This window comes from Scophthalmus maximus, chromosome 3 (genome assembly GCF_022379125.1).
Source record: "Scophthalmus maximus strain ysfricsl-2021 chromosome 3, ASM2237912v1, whole genome shotgun sequence".
Taxonomy (NCBI): domain Eukaryota; kingdom Metazoa; phylum Chordata; class Actinopteri; order Pleuronectiformes; family Scophthalmidae; genus Scophthalmus; species Scophthalmus maximus.
The window spans coordinates 17,432,524-17,454,148 of NC_061517.1; the positions used below are offsets into that span (position 1 = coordinate 17,432,524).

General features: G+C 44.9%; 1 protein-coding gene across 2 annotated transcripts in view; it reads right to left on the minus strand.

Moving 5' to 3' along the window:
* Window positions 1–21,206, minus strand: part of LOC118316664 (helicase ARIP4-like) — a 64,707-nt gene extending 43,501 nt beyond the window's left edge. Inside the window, exons 1-2 of one of the 2 annotated variants that reach the window (XM_035644719.2) lie at window positions 21,003–21,206; window positions 4,257–4,419 (exon numbers count right to left, since the gene is read on the minus strand). In XM_035644719.2, the coding sequence (XP_035500612.1) occupies window positions 4,257–4,371 (115 nt within the window). In that variant the 5' untranslated portion in view covers window positions 4,372–4,419; window positions 21,003–21,206. Of the gene's footprint in view, window positions 1–4,256; window positions 4,420–21,002 lie in introns of those variants that run through there. The other variant, XM_047330916.1, reaches the window with a different exon arrangement.
* Between the last annotated feature and the right edge of the window lie 419 nt (window positions 21,207–21,625).

The window sequence follows — 21,625 nt, forward strand, 5'->3', positions numbered from 1 at the left end:
AGAAGGAACTGCTGCACTTTCCCTCTGCGCAGTCAGTCAGCGCTGAATGACAATGCTTCTGCATCTGGGGCTTCGGACGGGGGCTACAGAAAAGTACTCTCAACTCATAAACAGACTGGGACAAAAGTTCAAAGTCACTTTCAGGGACTTGGATAAGCTGGAGCCCATATGTGTCATTCATTTCAAATCCTTTCATGCATGTGGACATGGCATGTATTGCCAAGCAACAGAGTGCAGCATTCAACTTGGATGCGGATGCGGATGAGGTAGAGATGGAGATCCTCACGTTGCAAAGTGACATTCACCTCAAAGCCCACCGGGGTTCACCAAACTTTTGGTGCCTTGTGTAGGCTGAACTGAAAAGAACTGCCTGTCGTTTTGGTTCAACCTATCTGTGTGAATGTGCCTCTTCTGACATGAACGTCATGAAGAACTAGCACAGAACAGGCCTTACTCTTACACATCTTGAAGACTCAATCAGAGTGGCAGTGTCAGATTATACCCCTGATTACAGTGCACTTGTAAACCGTATGCAATGTCAAGCTTCCCATTGAAGGCCTTCAGATGTTTACAGACATTCTCTTTTCAAACATCAAAAAATGAGTTTGGAAACTCAGACTGTTGTCTGACTTATAAATGACAAATGTGTTATTGTTTGGCTTGCAGATAGTGAAACAGAAAACGTGCATGTTTATATATTAATCTGTGCATTGATTAAATCACTGAGAAATCAGTTTACATAGACAGTCTCCTAGTTTGTACTTTATTAAATGCATAACATTCACCATTTAAGGTACCCTAGGCAATTAGATTTTTTTCCGGGAAATAATATCATACAAGCAGCCCCTTCATATTATTTTCCACCCTAAAGGATAACCAGTGTCATTTTAATTATACATGAGGTCAAATAAAGCACATCATAACTTGGATATAATATAATTATTGTCACACACAGTTTTTAATATGCTATGACCCAGCTGCTATGCCAGGTCAGTTATACAAAGTGTTGCACAACAGTTGTGGCAAACACGTTGTATAAGCGCGGGGTAGGCAGGAAGACACGAGGACCTGAACCCCTTTTTGTTGAATGATTAATGGTTCGTCGTCATCATCACACACACACACACACACACACACACACACACACACACACACACACACACACACACACACACACACACACACACACACACACACACACACACACACACACACACACACACACACACACACACACACACACACACACACACACACACACACACACACACACACACACACACACACACACACACACACACTGTTTACAGTTTTTCACAGGTCTGGACAAGCAGTACAGACTCAGTGAAGAGGAGCTCACAGATCTATATGCAGGAAACGTGATACATTTCATATTTAATGCTTCTGTCCAAGGACGTGCTCAGACATTTTGTGGGCTGTTGCCTAACCTCATTTTAGCGTGAAAAACAGGCGGCTGATCACGGAAGTTAAAACATAATTGCAGATATAGTTTCTCTTGTAAATTTGTTTTAAGCAGCAACATAATCTTGAATCTGGAGTTAAGTAAATATATACATTCAAATAACAAAAGCATTGTTATTTTTCTGTGCTCAAGGCAAGATCTATCTGTCCTTATCATACTTTGTGCAAACTTAACGTAGGTTTTGGACTATGGAGGGATGTCTGAAAGAAACTAGTACGATTTTTAGTACGAATAAGCAACATCATAGTATTTCTAAATGTTTCCTCTACCGGTTTCAGCTGTTTGAATCATTCATCCTGTATTTATTAATTTTGCAGCTAATGAGTAGTAAATTGGTTGTTCTTGCTGCTACCTGAATCATCTAATACTACTTTTACATGTTTGATGTTTGAATGGATGTTTGTCTGACTGCCGTGTAACATTCTCAACTACTCATAGAGTCAGTCTAACATTTGAGTGCGTGCACTGTTATTGTTGACCAATGTACAGTATGTACTGTACACTTTGCCACCATAGGAACAGTGGTCACATAAGCTTTGAATCCACAACCTAACTTTAAACATAAACCCTCTGTTGGTGAGTATACTTAGTTCAAAAATCCTGCTGCTGATTTTTTTCTTTTTTTACTTTAACAGATAATTTTAACTTATTTTAATTGAAAACACTCAAGTATATTTAAGTCATTTGTTATCGTTAAGAGAATTTTTCACTCGATAATTTTCATTTAACATTCAGAAATGACCATGGACCCTCTGTCATTATGCAAACTGACAGAGGACATTAGTCTTGTATCAAAAAGTGAATTGCACTGGATGCAGGATGTCACATGCACATTTTCACAGTTGTGTTTTAAGGGTCGGTCCGGCCTGTGGTGGTGGGGCCCCAACGTGATGTCTTTTAATGGGGCCAGAAATCCCTGGGTGGTGCCCCAGATATTAAGAGTTCTGGGCCATAAAAAAAGTTATATTTTAGAGACAGGGGCCATGAAAAGGAGGACAGACAAGACATAATAAAGACAAGAAAGGAAAACACATATATAAACCTGTGTATATGCAGGGTGGGTGGACGTTCGGCTGTTAAGCGATGGAACAAGAAGACGTGTGAGGGGCAAACCATACAAATCTTTTAATTCTAGACTTGTCAGTACGCTTCTTTTAAATGCTGCATTACCCAGCCTCTGAGCCCGACTTTAACCTGATTCAAACTTTAACCTAAAAAAATCAAGCCACAAACCCTCCGTAACAAAATGTTCGAGGCCTGAAACTCAGGTTAGTTCTTACACAAACAGGCGGGTGAGTCAAAGAGTAAGAGCACTACTACTGAAAAGAGATGATTTAAACTCCAAGAACATCTGTTGTTCCTGCAGTTTAATCTCTCTTTTTCCTTTTTCTCAGATCAAATGAAAACACTTGGAGAGGGAGGGAAACGTTCCTGCGGCGTGTTTAGTCTTTGAAATCAAAGACAAGAAGGCAACTAGAATCTGTCTGATCGCGTTGCCCCTCCTCCCTCCATCTCTCATTTTTAAATCCTAACGAGTCAGGCTGCAGGAAATAAGGTCACAATCTCCTCTTATCTTCCTATGGCGATGAGTAATGGCCAGCAAAGTGTTTTCGCAGAACATTAAGATTGTCATGGTGAATCTGACCTTTGACCTCTCAGGTTTTAAAATGCAATCACTTCATAATTGTATCAAATTAGACATTTGTGTTAAATTGTGCCACTTATTGAGCCAGAAACATGACCTTTCACCCACCCACATCTACTCAGTTAGTCCTCGAGTTCAAGTGAACAGTTTTGCCAAGTTCCCTCATGGCATTCCTGAGATATATCCTGTTCACGAGGACGGACGGGCAGAAAACCTGAAAATGTATCGCCTCTGGCCACGGCTGTCGTCAGAGTACAGGCATAAAATAAACAGTGAAAACCGCAGACTCCTTCTCTCCACAATGAGGTCAAAGTCATCAAGATACTAACGCCATTCCAGTTATCCAACTGACATCTTAATCTTACCTCCTACAGCCAAACACATACTCTGCTAGAAACACATCTCCCCACACAAACACAAATACAAAGTCTCAGCATCTAATAGAACTAATAGATGATTCATTGGGTTATGCAACACGTACTGGCAACTAAAGAAACTGGGAGAGGAGGAGACAAGAGAGTTTAAGAATTTTGTTCCTGAGGGAGGACACAAGGCCACTGGCTGCAGTGGTTCAGTTTGGTCCAACAGCAACATGCATTTCCCGTAAACATTTTTGGGAAATGCATTTTAAAGTCTGGTAGATGAGGAAATAAAGACATTAGAAGTTGTAGACTGTTCTGGGAGTAGAATTTAAACAACAACAAAAAGAAAATTGGAAGCCAAACTAGGGGGAGTTTGTCCTCTTTATTTTATCGCGCTCACCAGTCGTCAACATCTGTCTCCGTACCCATAATCCTTTGTGTTCTAGGATTGTTTTCTCTTGTTTGTTTGGATAACTTAAAATTGGCATCATGATGGTAAAGCTGATCGCACAGTGTAATGACGGTTTTCGCGGAAAAATGGCGACTTGATTCGAGGCACAATGGAAGTGCGTCACACATTGCGTGATCAAAACCACGAAAAGAACGGGGTTCTCCTGGTGTGTATCCTGGTGGGCACCACAGTTGTCTGTTGCCTCTTTAACTGATGAATACAAACTATTCTATTAATCAACTTGAACAATCCCTCTGCGGTTTTCGTCTCTTGTACATTTGGAATGGTGGACATACTGCGAGCAACGTGACTCACCAGGCGTCCCCTCATCCTCATCGTCGCCATCGCTGTCTCCATCTTCGTCACTGACGTAACAGATCGCCACCTCCTTCGGCCTCCCGTTCAGCTGTCCCTCTTCTCCGTCACACATTCTGACGTGCGGGCTGCTGCTACCTCAGCATGGCCGCGCTGCGCACACCTGAAGGCAAGAGTAAACACGAAGATGAAGACATGAAACAAGTGCAGATACACGGGGCCGAAATTAATGAAGTTTTGTAAATGATCGTGTCCTATTCAGAGCCTCGCACATATGTCAACAGGCACACAGGGACCATTGTCACTTGCAAACACATTGCACACACTTACAATTATTTTCTGGAAACAAATTAACCGTCTAATACCCATCACTTATTCTGACTTTAATTTCTTTTTTACATTTATGATCAGCTGGTAGAAATTAGAAATAGTCCTGTCTTTGTTTACCATCACTTCATACATTTTTCGTGAATGTAAATTTCTACAGGGCAACTGTGACGGAATAAGAAATCTTCCTGGGTTCATGACTGTTTTAATTCAGGGGTTCCAAAAATACAGGTTGTGCATTTCTTCCTTATTACCTATAAATAAGGTAAAAGTGATCATCGACCTTCCATCTAACAAATAGACACAGGGATATGAGCGCAAGACATCACTGCAGTGTGACATTTAAACGGCAGGTTGAAGTTCAAATAGAGGGCGGCACATTAAAAATATATTTTATGTTAATTTCAACAACAAAATTCTTATTTTCATATAGTTTACGTAGAGTATTCTCTCCAAGAGGGAATGAAATGCAATATGTTCTATTGCTCCTGCTGAAATGTGCATTAGGTCCCCCCAGGATTTTGAATTTACCAAAAGACAGGAAAGGAGCATTTTACAATCCATCTGTGAGAGAGTAATACAGATATAACCAGCATCATGTCCAACGGATGAAAGACAGCAGGAAAGTCACAGCGAGCGACGCGGAGAGCTCTCGGGAGTTCCTGAGATGCTTTTAAAGCTCCATCTCTCAGCAGCAGCAGCCAATTTACACACAGTGCCCACAGGTTTCCCTCCTTGCCGGAGTGAGAGGCTCATAAATGGAAACCACAGACTACCACCATGACATTCAATTGCAGCTGCGGTTTTTTACAAGAGCAAAGTTTGGTTCCTTTCGTTTTACTGCGCGGTAATTGTGCTACTTATACAACTGGAGTCGCGATCATTATCTAAATTTTGACGAACGTTACAAAAGGCACACACGCGAGAACACAAATGTCATTATTGCTGATATCCTCATCAAGAGCAACAGTATAAAAGAGGGAGGCCCTGGCGGAAACAGAAACTCTGAACAAGGAACGAAGATTCTCTATGAGACAATTATATAAATCACATTAATTCACCAAGGTTTGGGGGCAAAATGTTTCCTCGGCCTACATCTGGCAACACAAACTAGAATTCTGGCCTTCGTTGTCTCTCTTGGTTAAAAACAAAAGGCTTGAAATAGTGTGAACTCCCACTCAGATGAGGCCAGACACACACGACTATCACAGGTAGGTTTACTTTCTGATCGGCTGCCAGCTCACCTTGCATAACGTTTCATAACAGGTAGCTCCGGCTCTTGGACCGACGGGGCGTTTTGTTTTTTCACGGGCCTCATAAATCCAACCGAGCTGGACTTTATGGACCTGTTGCTCGGCTCAAAAAAACCCGGGAACTAACGACCTGGTGAACTTAAAAGTACCCCGGCGTTTTCTGGTTTCCCAGAAACACGGATGTTTGTGTCAACCACGGGAGTCATACAGTCTATAGAATACAGCAGTGTAGCTGCGATGGCGGCGGCGGCAGGGCCGCGAGCCAATAATCGCCAGGCTCTCATCGCATCTCAAATTCTTCCACGCATGTTCGAGCGAGTGATAACTGTTGAGGAATTTTGGTCTATCCTCCCTGAGAAACTGTTAAGACGAGTCTCGTCAAGCGCCAAGCAAGGTCATCTCATCTACGGCAAGACCAAACAATCTTTGAGCTGATGTCTCACTCGAGGTGTCATAGTCGCGGGGGGATGACGACATTACTCTGAACTAAATACACCACAGACACCGGGGATGGGCAGACTGTCTTGGGACGCCGAACACTGTGAACCTGTTGATCTGTGCAGCGAACCACAAGACTCCTCAATATTTATCTCTTATAATAAATACTTCTGCTTAAGACATCCGCGGTTTCCGTCTTCCTGAATCAGCATCCACTCCATCAATTATTCCATTTTAGCTGAGTCTGGCGAACAGCACTCAGGAAATTATTCCATTTCAATATAAACTCTCCAAAACAGCTTGCGGACCACGTGAGGGGCCCCAGTCCACACAATCCCACCGCTACAGCACTGAACCTCGCCAAGACAAAATTGTTGCTGCCTAACACGGGTTAAAAAAAAAAAATCTCAGGAAACCTGTGGCTTCAGTCACTTTGTAGGACTCAAATATCCTAAACAACCTCAAGGACATTTCAGGGCGAAACAACCAAGTCGCACTACTTCCATGCTACCCAAGCTGCTGATCATGAACACACTGTGCCTTCTTTCAACATGTGCTGGTGGGTTGTTTATTTTGTCCTCGCAAAGATGGGAAAACCAGCTAGCAAGCATTTCAACACTGCGGTGCACTGCTGAGATGATCCACCCCATCCATCCATTGTCTACCGCTTTATCCATTTAAGGGTCGCCTCTCGCCCAGCAAACATTGGGCGAGAGGCGGGGTACACCCTGGACAGGTCGCCAGCCTATCGCAGGGCGAACATGCAAAGTCCACACAGAAAGGCCCTGGTTGGTTTGAGCCGGGATTCGAACCCAAAACCTTTTTGCTGTGAGGCCTGTCAAAAAGAGGAATAAAGCCTAATTATTACATCCTTCCCATTGAAGGGGCAGGGAGCGAGTCTCTCTCTCTTTGCTGTCGTTGTGATTTTACTGCTCAGGCCGCGAACCCCGGCCCTCGAGTATGGGAGACCGACCTGTAAACTAGGCAGCACGTCTCTTAAAGTGTTGCCGAGTGATGTTTACAAACTGCACTCTTATTGTTGGGAGGTGCGGTCCGCACCATTTTGCCCCTTTAAAGACTCTCCTTTAAGTTTAAGTTCCTGTTCAACTTCCAGGAACTCAGACTCACACACAAAATACTTCTGAAAAGTCCCTGCACAAACTGGAGTCACAGCAGCTGTTTGAATGCAAACGTCACAGCGATACTGTGAAGACCACTCTGCATTTGTACTCCACTACTAAACGACCAGCTTGCACCGAAGACCCTGGTCTTGCAAAAAAAGGGCGCTTCACTGGTGTGGGTGTTTATTCTCACACTGCCTTAACCCACAAGAATCAGAAAACAATGACAGTGGCTGTTCCCAACCACAGACTATAACCGCCGCTGGGAAAGTGCACTACAGTGAGTTGGGAACAAGCACATACTTGGATCGGTGACATCCTTATGCAACGCGACGTGCCAGGGACTTGGTGGCTGCAGATCTTGGCTGGGAGCTCTTTCTGCGCTCCTATTACTGGTTTGTGTGTGTGTGTGTGTGTGTGTGTGTGTGTGTGTGTGTGTGTCTGTGTGTGCGTGTTTGTTTGTGCACTCAAAGCCGAACACCAACTATAAGGACAGGAGGTTAAAAGGTGATTTTAGTTCTCTGAGCATTTCAAAAGGTAAAACTTGTCTCTAAGCAGAACACACGAACATACAAAAAGAGATGGGGGGGGGAAAACCAGGGCAACTTCCACGATGTTGTGAAAGAAGTCCGTCGTTCCCTATAAGTAACCGGAGTTGACTTACACTACACGCGCACAAAAGTAGGTCACATGAACCTCCCACCGACATACTGTACTGCTCCTTATTAACCCACAATCACTTGGAAATCGCATCCGGCCCCAAAAAACGACTTGGATTCATTGCTCCCATTGCTCTGTGTAATGTGATATAGCAGGGGAAAGCAGGCCACACTGTTCTGGTCATGTCAGGCCATCGAACTTCAAAATAACTGTTATATAACGCAGAGCATATCGTATGTTTGCTACCAAGAGCGGCTCCGTGTAGGTCAGACCATGTTTTTAACTACCTGGAGGTGAACATGGTACATGAACAATGCAACCTCTCTGCAACGGCTCCCCTGCAATAAAAGGATTGTTCCAACTTTTCTCAAGACCGAATACAGTTCCATGAGGGATGTACAAAAAAAACAAACCCCAAACATATCAAGAGGTCAGATGTACCGCAGGGCTGTTGACCTGGATTGCATTATATTTTTGCAGGTGGTTTGTGTTGTCGAACGCACCCTTTGCAAAAAGTTTATTTTTTGAGCTCCTCCACAAATGTCTCCACTTACCTGGCACTCTACCTGCTCCACAGGGAGTGGCACAGGTGAAGCTTTTTTATATTCTTTTTAACTTTGAACAAGACAGTTGCCTCGTGCCATCAAGTAAAAGCAAAAAAAAAAAATGAAATGAGACAAAAGAAACACACATGTGGTTTTTGATACAAAGCCATTTCGATTGACAGAACTCAACTGAACCGGAGCACTTTAGCGCGGCTTTCGTTCACAGCACAACTCCACCTACGCGGACAGCCAAGCACTCGACGGGGTTTTTAAAAACGATGCATGCGGTCACATTCACGTATGACGATCGCAGCGAGGGGACCGTGTCCAAGTCGGCCGCGCTCACAACAGCAGGAACATTTTGTGTCCGCAGCGGCAGCAGGCAGAACATACTGTAATGATAGCTGCGCTGTGGGAGTTGCGTTTTTGTTTGCAGTCCTCGACGCGCCCACTCGCTGGTGGTGAAGTCTCCGGAGACTTTCCATGCTGTATTCTCACATGGGCTCGCCCGGATTTTTGCTAGGGGGCTGTCCGGAAAAAGCTCTAGAAAATGTATGGAGCATCATTTGCATTCTCACACACAGCCCCTCCAGAGAAGTTAGGGGAAATACCTGGACTTCGGTGCTGTCTGAAAACAGCTTTTGAGAAGTAATTTTTTGATAGATGCTGGTATTATATGCATTTTTATTTAGTCTACAATCAGACTAATGTTAAATCTGCGATGTGCTGGAAGTAGCTTTCTTGAAAATCGTGATCAAGTTTAAAAACAGAATGTGTTTTTCATCAAACACAAGTATGACCGACAACCTGGTCTACATTATATTAAATCCAATTTACGATATAATCTATTGGTGTTCAGCAGCAACAGCTATTTAGTGCATATGCACTGTAAGTACTTCTCATTGCTGTTGGCGGAGTGAGCTTCTTTTCTTTTCTGAGTGGGATTCAAATTGCCTACACATGCAGAAGGGATTCACAGGGGGAAAAAAAAAATGCATTCACACAGTGGATGTAATGCACAAAACAAAAGCCGGAGGATGACGTCATGAGTTTAGTGTTACTGTCTGACTGTTCGCCATCTTCTTTACTCGAAACGACGTAAAGCTATTGAATCCTCTCGGCCCACGGTTTCGTCTCCCTGCACTGTAAACTGACTGTCAACCACCTGTTGCATATCTGAAAGAGAAACTGAACCGAGCCAGGGCCCCAGGAACAGCTCTGAGCTTACGGCCCCGGTCTGTACTGCAGGATCACATGATGGTCCCTGGTCCTAATGGCACTATTACTCCCATATATAAAACAGAGTAAAAGTGAAAACTACACAGAGGCCCCACGAAGCCTGAAAAACAGTTTCATGCCCTGAGCAACCTGTGTCGGACGAGGCTCCGACTTTTTCCTAGATCCATGAGCATGCTTGCAAGTTACCACAGTTACCACCGGTGTCACCACGTCAACCACAAAATCTTAAGCTGGAGCAGCTGGAGCAGCATTTCATAATTTGATTGTATCCTGTTGTTGTAGCTCCTTGAGTAAGGACATAGGACAAGATACTGTATGATGAACACAGCTTTTTTTCTGGCATTTCGTTTCAGGATCCATTCGTCCACTGCACACAAACGACTCCACCAATAGGGGAAGACATACTTTCCAATGGCCGCAAATATGTAAAGAAAGAGCTTTCGCTTGTGCTGAACCACCGACCATTTACTTGCAAAAATAGGCGCATATGGAGACTTCAACTGTCCATTCAAACTAAGAGTAACAATTGCTGTTTTACCCCCACAGCCTCTTACCTTACACAACCTCGCGCAGCAGGCCAAGGAGGTGCTCCAAAGATGGGCAGGATTCAGCCAACATTTTTTTATGTGAGCTTTACTTCGGACCGGGCTGGACAGAGCGAGAGGCCAATTAAATGCAGTTCATATGGAAACTAATGAGGACAAATTGTTAAGAACGGAGAGACATGAAGGCTGATGGGGGAGATGGACAAAGACAAGAGATATGAGGGGAAGGGCTGTAATGAGGAGGCGGGGGGAGGGGAAGCAGTCTGGTCTGTCTGGTGTCCTAAAAACACCCCCGTGACCACAGGGGGGAGGGAGATAACCTACATTTTTCTGGTTAAAAAAAAAAATAGGACAACACTATCTGGGAACCAGCATGAGATCAACACCAGTCGGCGTTGCTGTGGACAGATGCTGATGTATTTCATGTTTTTTTTAAAGAGTAGTGATTAATTAACCACTTGATTTGAAACTAACGCCCAACACAGAGAGGTGTAATTATTATTTCAGAACCTGAAACCATTGAATACGTTCCATTTTTTTCTCGTTTAATCAACTGTGACAGCGAAATGGATAACGAAAAATTGTTCCAGATAAAATTTCTCCCAACGATAATGCTGAAATGAAACTTTGATTCAAGAAAAAGGTTCCTTTTTTTTTTAAAACATCAAACGGTCCGGAAACTGATACTAGTAGTCACAGGGAGAATGTGCAGGGGGGCACAGACTACAATGATAGTGAAAAGCATCGGACAGGCGATGCACAACCTGCGACCTAGGGGTTCATATCCTAACTCTCATGACCTGTTCAAATTCAGCTTCACACCAGTTACTGCTCTGTAAGAGCGTAGCCCAGCACATGAACGTACAACAGCCGGGTTTGATTTAGCTCTGCCTCCAAGTTAATTAATAATGACGAACCGCCCAGTCTATATATTATTTCAATGAGCGACAGCAGCGCTCAAACACAAGCCCAAAATGGGAAGCTGCAAGCTGAATGTTTTATATTAGTGTCAGGGGTTTTGCAATCTTCACTAGTTTTGATTGATTGGTGCAAACAGACAGGCATGGAAAGTATTTATGTATTATTTTGTCGTCATGTTACAATCACGAACACAATATATTCAACCAATAACACACAAATCATTGTATTGTTTTTGTCAGTGGTGGAAAACAAAGAATCACTCATTAACAATGTAGGTTGGAAACGGTATGAATCCAGAGGCTAGTGACATTGGCAATAGCTACTTGGAGTCAGGAGTTAGTAAACCTGGAGTCCAATCGATAAAAGCGGATCAGATGTGTGGGTCTGAGCTACTTTAACTAAATATTAAAAAAAAACACTCAAACATTTTGCGTTTGCTGTTCACAAGAAGTATCTGCTGATGTGAAGCCAAAACACATCTCAGAAGACCTTCGCATGACGCTGGTTGCAATGTGATGTTAAAGCGGTGATTCCTCAACTGGTCTAGCCTCAAGACGCACCTTTTGCCTTAGACATCAAGTCGCGACCCAAATTTCAGAAAATTGTCCCTCGCCACGAAATCCGTATTTAATGTATTCGGTGTCACATTTGCGTTGAGCCACGTTAACAAATGCTCGAGAGCGCGTGTGACCCGCTGGGAAACGTGTGTCCTTCAAAATAAAAGCGCGGCGTCAATAAGGTTTTTCTTCAATGTTATTCCGTAGATTTGTTGTGTTTTTTTGGTTCATGTCATTTATGATGATTTATTTTTAATTTTTTTCCACGCATAAAACCGCGAGCCACCAGTTGAGAATGACTGTTTTAAAGGACCTGTTCAGACCTGGGATTAAAAAGCATCTGTGCATCTAATGTATGGGGAACACAAGAGGGGTTAAATACATGGTGAATGGACTGTAGTTATAAAGAGCTTCTCTAGTCCAGTCACATTCACCCATTCACACAGTGCTGCTATATATAGACACATTCGTACAGTGCCGGAAGAGCAGTCAGAGGCAATTTAGGGTTAAGTGTATTTCCCAAGGACACTTCGGCATGCGGACAGGGGGAAGTGGGGATCGAACCGCCGACCTCAGCGGACGACTGTCTCTATCTCCTGACACACAGCCGCCCATAAAAAATGAAGAATGTAAAAAAATAGTACTGGTTCATATGAAGCCAGAGGATGTCAGCTAACCCCGAACCACCGTGTGGTCCGAGTGATTGGATCTCAAATGCGCCCTTACCTCTCGTCTAAGAGTTAGATATTCATCAGTCCACAGTCAGACGACCAAATCGATATAAATTGTTTTATAAAATTTAAAGGTGAAGTTCAGACAGCTGCTTGCATAAGCCTACTTACAGAAGATCTTCCTAATAATGCCACTGGTCGGGTTACTTAGAAAGAACTAACTTAGAAAGAATGAAGTTATCCAAGACATGCCAAGATGGAAGCGCACTGTGCACGCACACGCACGTAGTCATGGGTCACCTTTGGGAAGTTGGACTACATTTATTTTATGCAGACTTACCTCAACCTTAAGCTCTGATCCCCAAATCAGCTGGGGGGCGGGGGGTGTTTGACCAATTGGGGACAAAGTTGTCCCCGTTTTGTGTGTCAGAGAAATTGGTCCCCAGTGCGCACACTTGTGAGGACTATTGCTGGAACACATTCTGTAAATCTAATTTGAACTCTTCACAGCTCTTTGAGGAGGTGAGGACTGGACAATATAGATAGCGTACAGAACATCCCCCCCTCCCTCATACCCTGAGTTCATATGTCAGCATTTGAACAGTGTGTACCAGGGCCTCAATATAAACCCCGCAGGAGCTCCAGGGAGATTTAAAACGAGGGAGGAAACTCATTCAAATGTGGTGAATTAACATGAACTGCATCAAGTCAAACTTTCCTGGAGAGTCTAATTTGGTGCCTTCCATTCTGTTTAATGTGCAAATCTGAGGTCGAATTTCTTCAAGGCATCTGAGAAATTGAGGCTACTTTTTACGTTGAGCAACAGTATCGGTTCAGTTCACACTCTGATTAAAGAGAATTGACCCCAGGTCTTCCCCCTGTACCTCGCCTCCACATCCAGGGAATATATCCTGAAAAGGTTGTGATTGGGTGAATGCACACACACAAAAAAATCAATCTCTCAAGTCAGATTGTTTTCATTCAAAAGGCGACATAACGCCCCAGGTTCTCAATCCTTCAGGGTTACATACCTGCAAAACTAATGACATTTCCATCAGCCTCATCTGTAATTTGTATGTAGATATTTCAGTGCTGAATTACCAAATATTAACATTTTTAAAATGTTTTCACAATTTCCACGAGATGTCACAGTAGTATTCTAAATATAGCGAGCCAGGGCTAAGCTATCGGACCTGTAACATATTCCCCCCAACAATGGCATCCTGCTGTTTCTAATCTGGACACACAGACCTGTAAATACGTACAACACGACGTACAAGTCCATTCAGGATTACCCTGCGTTTAATACTTTGACCTAGGGGTCACACACACACACACACACACACACACACACACACACACACACACACACACACACACACACACACACACACACACACACACACACACACACACACACACACACACACACACACACACACACACACACACACACACACACACACACACACACACACACACACACACACACACACACACACACACACACACACACACACACAGTGAGCTGGATCAGTGAAATATTCGGACCTGCACCAAAACACTTCAGGGGATATTTTTAAACTGATAAGCCCTCAGGTCAATCCTCATATCTAATCTCCGCCCACCTGAGCTCCCTTTGCCTCGCGGCATGTGAACACACGTTAACAAAGACCACAAACACAATTTGATGTCATGTCATGGACAACCGGAGTCAAAAAACATGTTCATTTTTGCTCAGATCTCTGCAGAGCAACACAAGAGTAAGACTGGCACCTATGCAACACAGGCAACTACACACTTAATCAATTCTACTTGAATGAGGAGAGGTCAGGAAGCAGCGGAGGAGGGGACACGAATCAGTGCACCAAAACGGTCTCCCATTGGACGCTGCTGGCTGTTTTCCAGCCAATCGGCAAAGGTTTGGTGGGTTCACTGGGTTTGTAAAGGGTTCACACGGGGACAATGGAGGGGAAGGGTCCCCTCCGCTCAACCTACATGTTGCTACGTCGAAACCTCTGCTGTCTATCTGCTGATACAAAACTGTTTGACCAGGTCCGTGTGAAGAGAGATCGCAGGGACTGACACTGAAGAGGTGAGTTGAAAAGTGAAATATAAATACTATAACATAATAAATATAGTTTGTTGTTGTTTCCTTTTTTCATGGTGTATCTACAGAATAAAGACCACTGTACACAGGCTTTGATAAAGAACACACACACACACACACACACACACACACACACACACACACACACACACACACACACACACACACACACACACACACACACACACACACACACACACACACACACACACACACACACACACACACACACACACACACACACACACACACACACACACACTCTGAACAGACACCACTGACCAACAAAGTAGATTCAACAATAACAATGACACACAAACACACTGAGTGCTGTCATTTCTGTGGGACAGAGAAGAAGAAGAAGATCGACAATATGACAGACGAGGTGTCGCCAATGCATACTGGTCGACAAACGACTGATGTCTGCATCTGCACATGGCGAACACACACAGACGCGCACACAAACTGAGGAATTACCATGAGAGAACGTGGCTTAACAGGGGTCACTGGAGACACACACACACACACACACGCACACACACACACACACACACACACACACACACACACACACACACACACACACACGCACACGCACGTTATACAACCTTCAGACAGACATAGCTGCTCCATGGAAACATGCTCCTTCGAGAGCCATTTGGATACGAGGAAGATCCACAAAGACACACACAGCTGTCCCTCTCTATTTGAAAGGGGACCCAAGATCCTTAATAAATGATGAAACTACAGCTGAGACTATTAGTCCACATATAAATTAGTAAAATAATAGAAAATTCATTAATCTTTTCCAAGAAGAAATACCAAACATATGCTGGGTTTTTTTTGCATCTCGAATGTGATGACCCATATTTTTCTATCTACACGATAAGGTAAAATGAATATCCTGGTTTCGGTCTTTGGGTGCGTGGGAGTGAACACGACATTATAGACGTAGGGTCGGAGGAATTGTGATGGACCTGGTAAGATGAGAACTGGAGCGCTTGGTAATATTAGCTTAGCCACTGTCATATTGTCACAGCAGATATAAATATAGGAAAATAAATATCATGGAAATAATCAAACAAATACTCATCACATCACAAATCGTTTCATTTTCTCATTCAATCCACAAGGTTCAGTTGTGTTCAGTCTATAAATCTAGTAAATAAATTTGTGATGTGACACACACACATACACACACACACAATTCTTCTCAGAAACATCTGAAGCACAAATCGGACTAATCCAAAAAAGGGCTTGCGCTCATCAATAAGAGCCTCGTCTCCGGGCGGAATTCTCAATAGCGAGCACATTCTAAAAAAAAAAGAAGACGACGGTGAGTCACTAAACGATATAAACATATCAAGTTGATGATATTCACTGGAAGGATGGGGCCCTGAAGGGAGTGAATCAGCAGAGTGAGGGACTTTCCATAACACCCACATCTTTCCTTTAAAGGAAAAACAGTTAAGAGGTGGAGAGAGAAAAGGGCAGCGAAACGCTGCGTCATTAACCTGACGGCAGCCTGTATCCATATGCCCTCAGAACTAATAAACACCTTTCTTTATTTCAATGATGGGTGAACAGTACACACAACACAAGAACAACTGCTTCTAGAAAGGCTGATGAATCATACAACCCTTCCCCTTTCCACTGTATGTTAATGCAAATAGCAATCACTAGAGTTATCGATTTAACTGCCAACGTAACGATAAGGACCCACAGGTTGGATTTTCACATCTAACACTATTCTTTGAAGGGGTTGTTAATGAGCTCGCCCCGCCACTGCCGAGTGTCCCGTGGCATCATTGAGCCGTCATCACATCCCAGCACTCAACGCAACACTTGAAGATTGGCAGTGTGTCACACAGGAGAAAAATTCCACTCTACATTAAAACTCTGCATTTTATAATGCTCTTTTCCAGACATGAACTCCAGAAAATGCGTGTCGGCACTTGACTCAGACATGGACTTAACTTCAGATCGGCTCAATATCGCACCGCTCTCATGGACAGTTCACCTGTGAAGAACGCGGGCAGGGGACGCGTCCAGGCCCGACGCGCTCGCAGACATTTTCCCGAAAAGGTTACCAGGGCGGCTGCACGGCAGGAAAAAACCTCCAGAGCAACAATAGCGGACATTTGCGTTCCTCACGTGCAGCACCACCCTGAAAAGTTGAGGAAGGTATATCCGGACAAGAATGCATCCCTGAAAGCGGCTTCATATTCCGCCTCCCTCGCGTGTGCAAGGAATCAGATTTGTGCGTGCATTTCGCCGCAGTTTGCTTCTATACCACAAACCAGACGTCACAGTTCAGGACAGTTTGTCAAGAACATGAAATGAGTCCCTACGCCTCTGCCGCGATCGCTAACATGCCTTCATCCAACTTTCCGGTCAACGCTTACTGCATTGTATCAGAAAGAGAAGAAATTGTATCAGTTCATTAAGTCAGGGAACCCTTCAGCGCATGTGCGGCCTGCGTGTTGTCTTTCAGAATTACCGAAACATAAAAAAGCAACTGGGGGTCAGAGTATCAGATGCTCTCGTCTCCTCCTGCCTTCCTATCCCTTCTGGGTGATTTTCAACTCTCCGGCCATAAGGCGAGCGGGTGAAGCTGCTACTAAATCTGTACTCAAATTCAAAAACTCCTGCTGTGTTGTTCCACTATGGGCAGTGGAGCTCGGTCAGACTGCTCTGCCCAGCATCCATCACTCTCCCCCTTGCCGTTTTACAAGGAGTGTAGGTCACACTGACTCTGCTGCTTCCTTCCCTCAGCCGCAGCTCAAGGATTTTTAAAGTTCGAGGAACCAGTGTGAGTCCGTCGTACGGCACAAGCTTCCCTTTTTATGATCAGGGAAACACTCATCGTCCTCTTCTTTCCTTACGCCCTGATTTAATTGTCAGTTAACAGGAAAAAAGTTGGTTCCAACCTAAATGTTCCCATTCAGTGTTATGATCTTCGATATTGATCGATATGAAATATTGTTCTACACTCATCTGATTTTGAATCCTTGCTTATGAAATTCTGTTAAGTCGTTTTTTATTTAAGATGTAGCTACGACCCCAAGGCGGACTTTTAAAATAATCTTTTCTGGTTTGTTACCTGGTTTTCACGACCTGTTTACGCTGACAAAAGCTTGATTTCGTAGCATTTATTGCAATTTCTCTTTTGTTTGAAGCTGATTGGACGACATCCAGGCACCGCAGCTGTATGATTCTCTCCTGTCTCCATTTCAAATCAGACTAGAAATTAAAAAACAGGCAGAATTTATCCAGAACAATTGAAATGTGCGGACTAAATACTTCTTTACTTGCTGGCTGCCGGCTAGAAGTTTGAAGACTTTTGCACGTCACTGACATCGCCACCCCTGCGCTCGTGCTGTGAACACTCCGTTCCTCCCTTCTCGTTGAGGGATGAAGTCTCATCTGATGTCTGACTGCCATCAGTGTGAGTGTGCATACGTGTCAGACAGGCCAGCAGTGGCCAGCCCCCCCCATCAGTACTGTGCCGTTCTGTTCCTGTACTCAGCCGCCCGCTGAGCTCATTAGCAGGAACAGACTGATGGAGTGATGTAAGGATGAAGGGAGGCTGATGAGGAGAGCGCCACAGAAGAGCCCCTTTCAGATCATCCTATCAAAATGATGCTGAGAATCTGGGTTTAACAGAACTAAAATCAAACTAGTCTTGACTGAGGTTTCAGATATTAAAGTGTTCTTCAAATGTCTTGAGAACCTAAGGACAGATTGACACACACACACACACACACACACACACACACACACACACACACACACACACACACACACACACACACACACACACACACACACACACACACACACACACACACACACACACACACACACACACACACACACACACACACACACACACACACACACACACACACACACACACACACACACACCGAGGTGCGGCATCTTTGCCTTGGATTTAGCCGTTCGCACCCAAATCATCACTACACGTGGCAGCTTAACGTAAATCTCTAAACTAGACACATATGTTGGGCGGAACAGCGATTTACAATAGCTCTAACGCATCACGGTTCAAAGCCCCGACTCCACACGGTCCAATGTGGGCAAACAGGCACTGTGACCCTCAACACAGAAGAGTCTGGGTCAGTGGAACGGAAAAAAAAAAAAAAACACAAAGCAAAACGGTGGCGGCGGCGGCCAAGTTGAAGGACCGACCTTCACGAAAGATGAAACACGCTCAAACAAGAACGAACAAACCGGAGAGAGCAACAGGGTTTCATCAGCTCAGGTTGCGCCTGGTGGAAGCTCGACACCCGATGCAAAGCCTCAGAATCGACGCCGACAGCGGAAGCAGACAGAGAGACCTGAGCATCAGACTGTTGGAACACGATCCTCCTGCCACAGGCCGTCGGACCAGATGCAGAGAGTAACTCGGGACCAGAAACGTTCAGTGCCCCAGAACCACAGAGAAAAGCCTCTGACCGCACCAGAGAGGGCTACACAATCTGATACAACTACAAACGGCAGGTACTAATTAGAGACACAGTACTCCAAAGTACATCTAGCAGGGATCCCCGTGCGCCTTGGATTTGTACGGGAGGTTCGTGTGTCTAATTTCTTGTTTTCTCATTCATGACCAGCCAAAGATCAACTACAAACGTTTCTGCAGAGGGAGAATGTTGCGTATTGATGAAAGCGCAGGACTCTCAGCTGGAACATCCTGTGCTCCAGCTCTTCACCCCCCTGTCCCCCCCCTCTCTCGCTGTATGCATCAAGCTTATGCAACTTCTCTAGTTGTCAAGAGGCATTGTGGGAAACGGAGGAACGGCCACCTAAGCACATAGTGTTCACACAGCGTGAGATCCAAATGAGGAGGGAACGACTGAAGTCTCGCCAGTGATTTTCAGCAGAAAACATTTTTCTCACTGCAGATATGTTCCGACTTTGAGCCACATAACCGCTTGAGCCACAGACAGCCTGACAAAACAAAGATTAAGTTTATTGGTACAATTAATGGTAAAAATAAGAAAAAAGACTGTTTCCGCTGCTTATGAGAAGCTGAACACACACCTTCCGTTTGGTTGTGTGAGTGCTGAGACACTATGCCAACAATCGTGCAGAAGAACCCTTTCGCTGCGGGACTTTTTAATCTCATGTTTGCGTTTTGAAACGTAACTCTGACCAACTTGCGTCTTGGGGAGAATAGCTGCGTATGTGAAACAAGTTCTATTCTTTTTTTGTATCTCTTAGCACGCACTCGAGTCTCGGACAGAGCTGCACTGTGGGTTGTTACAAGACCAGTTTTCATCCTTTTTGTTTCAACCGTCCGTCAGAGCGATGCCAAACTCCGCCTCAAGTTAAGTCCACGTCTGGGTCGAGTACCGGAGCGCTCGCGCGCAACGTGCTGTCAAGTACTTCAGTGCCGTTCACTACTAGTCTCACCGAATAAATGACAGAGTGGCCACGAAACCGACCGACAGCGCACAGACAGGCACCCGCTGCCTCCTGCCCTCAACCCTGAGCGGCACTTTGCCCCTGAGAGTGAGCGGACACAGGCAGAGGCATCTCCTACCAGGCTACCGCACGTCCTACTGCAAGCCCCCGAATCTCTTTGTGACCACGGCTTCAACCGCTGCACTTTCTTGCTGCATACATGTCAGCGCAGATGAGCGCGTGTGCCGTCACACTGGTCCCCTCGAACGCAAAAGTGCTCCACAGAGCCCAGGAGCCGGCCCTGAGGGGGGGGCCCCCCCGTCTGACCTGTCACCTCTCAACTCTTCTGGCCTTCCATTTCACAGGGAGCTCCCTAGATAACTGAAGAAAACAACAACTTCAGACATGTACGAGTATTTGTGGTCAAGTAAAAGCAGCGAACTTGACATTTAAGTCTAGACTTACACGAGTCTTTACATAAGCCACTGATTTTCCTTTTGTTTGTTTGTTTGTTTGTTTGTTTGTTAGGTAACGCTGCTCATTCATCTCTGCGACGCCGCGGAGGACGTTTGTGGGCTCGTGCGTCCCGCAGCGGCCACGACTTCTTCCAAAGGGGCTTGCGGAAATTATTATTATCATTTTTGTTTTCTTCTGAAAAACAAATGAATGAATTCATGATAATTGAAAGAGGAAAAGAACAAAAGCAGTTCGCTCGTTTCATAACGCGGAAGGAGGCTGCATCGGCGGCGGCGCCGCCGGGAGGCGCAGCGTGCTGCTCCATTGTCTGGAGCCCAGTTGCGGCGCGCGCGCGCACGCGCGCGAACACACACACACACGGAGAAAAGAAGAAAAAAAACAGTGTTTGTTTTCCTTCGTAAAGACAGAGAACGTGTGCGGGAGGACACAACAGTACGGTTCACATCTCTCACCTTCCGTCCCCCGTCAGGTCCCTCCGAGGCACGAGCTCCTCTTTTGGGGGGTTTGCTTTCACAACTGCTGATGAGATGCGGGGCGGCCGCGTGCGCTCATTCATCAGGTTTACTGGCTCCAGGAGGAGGGTCGCTCCTGTCGGTCCCTGCGCGCGCACACACACACACACACACTCACACACACTTACACACTCGCACACACACACACACACTCACACACACTTACACACTCACACACACACAGACACACACACACACACACAGACACAGACACTCACACACACTTACACACTCGCACACACACACTCACACACACACTCACACACAGACACTCGCAAACACACACACACACACATACACGCTCACACACACACACACACACACACACACACACACACAGAGACACTCGCACACACACACACACACACACACACACAGCCATTACGAAAGTTCCGGAAGTGCACGAGCATCCAAAGTGTTGTGGGGTGAGCAGAACACAGGCTCTGAAGCTGCAGGACAACAGAAGTGTGAAAGTGGATCATGTTTATTAATTTACATCACTCATCAAGTTATTATCATTATTATTATTATTACTATTATAATTTTTGTGCTTGAGCTTTACA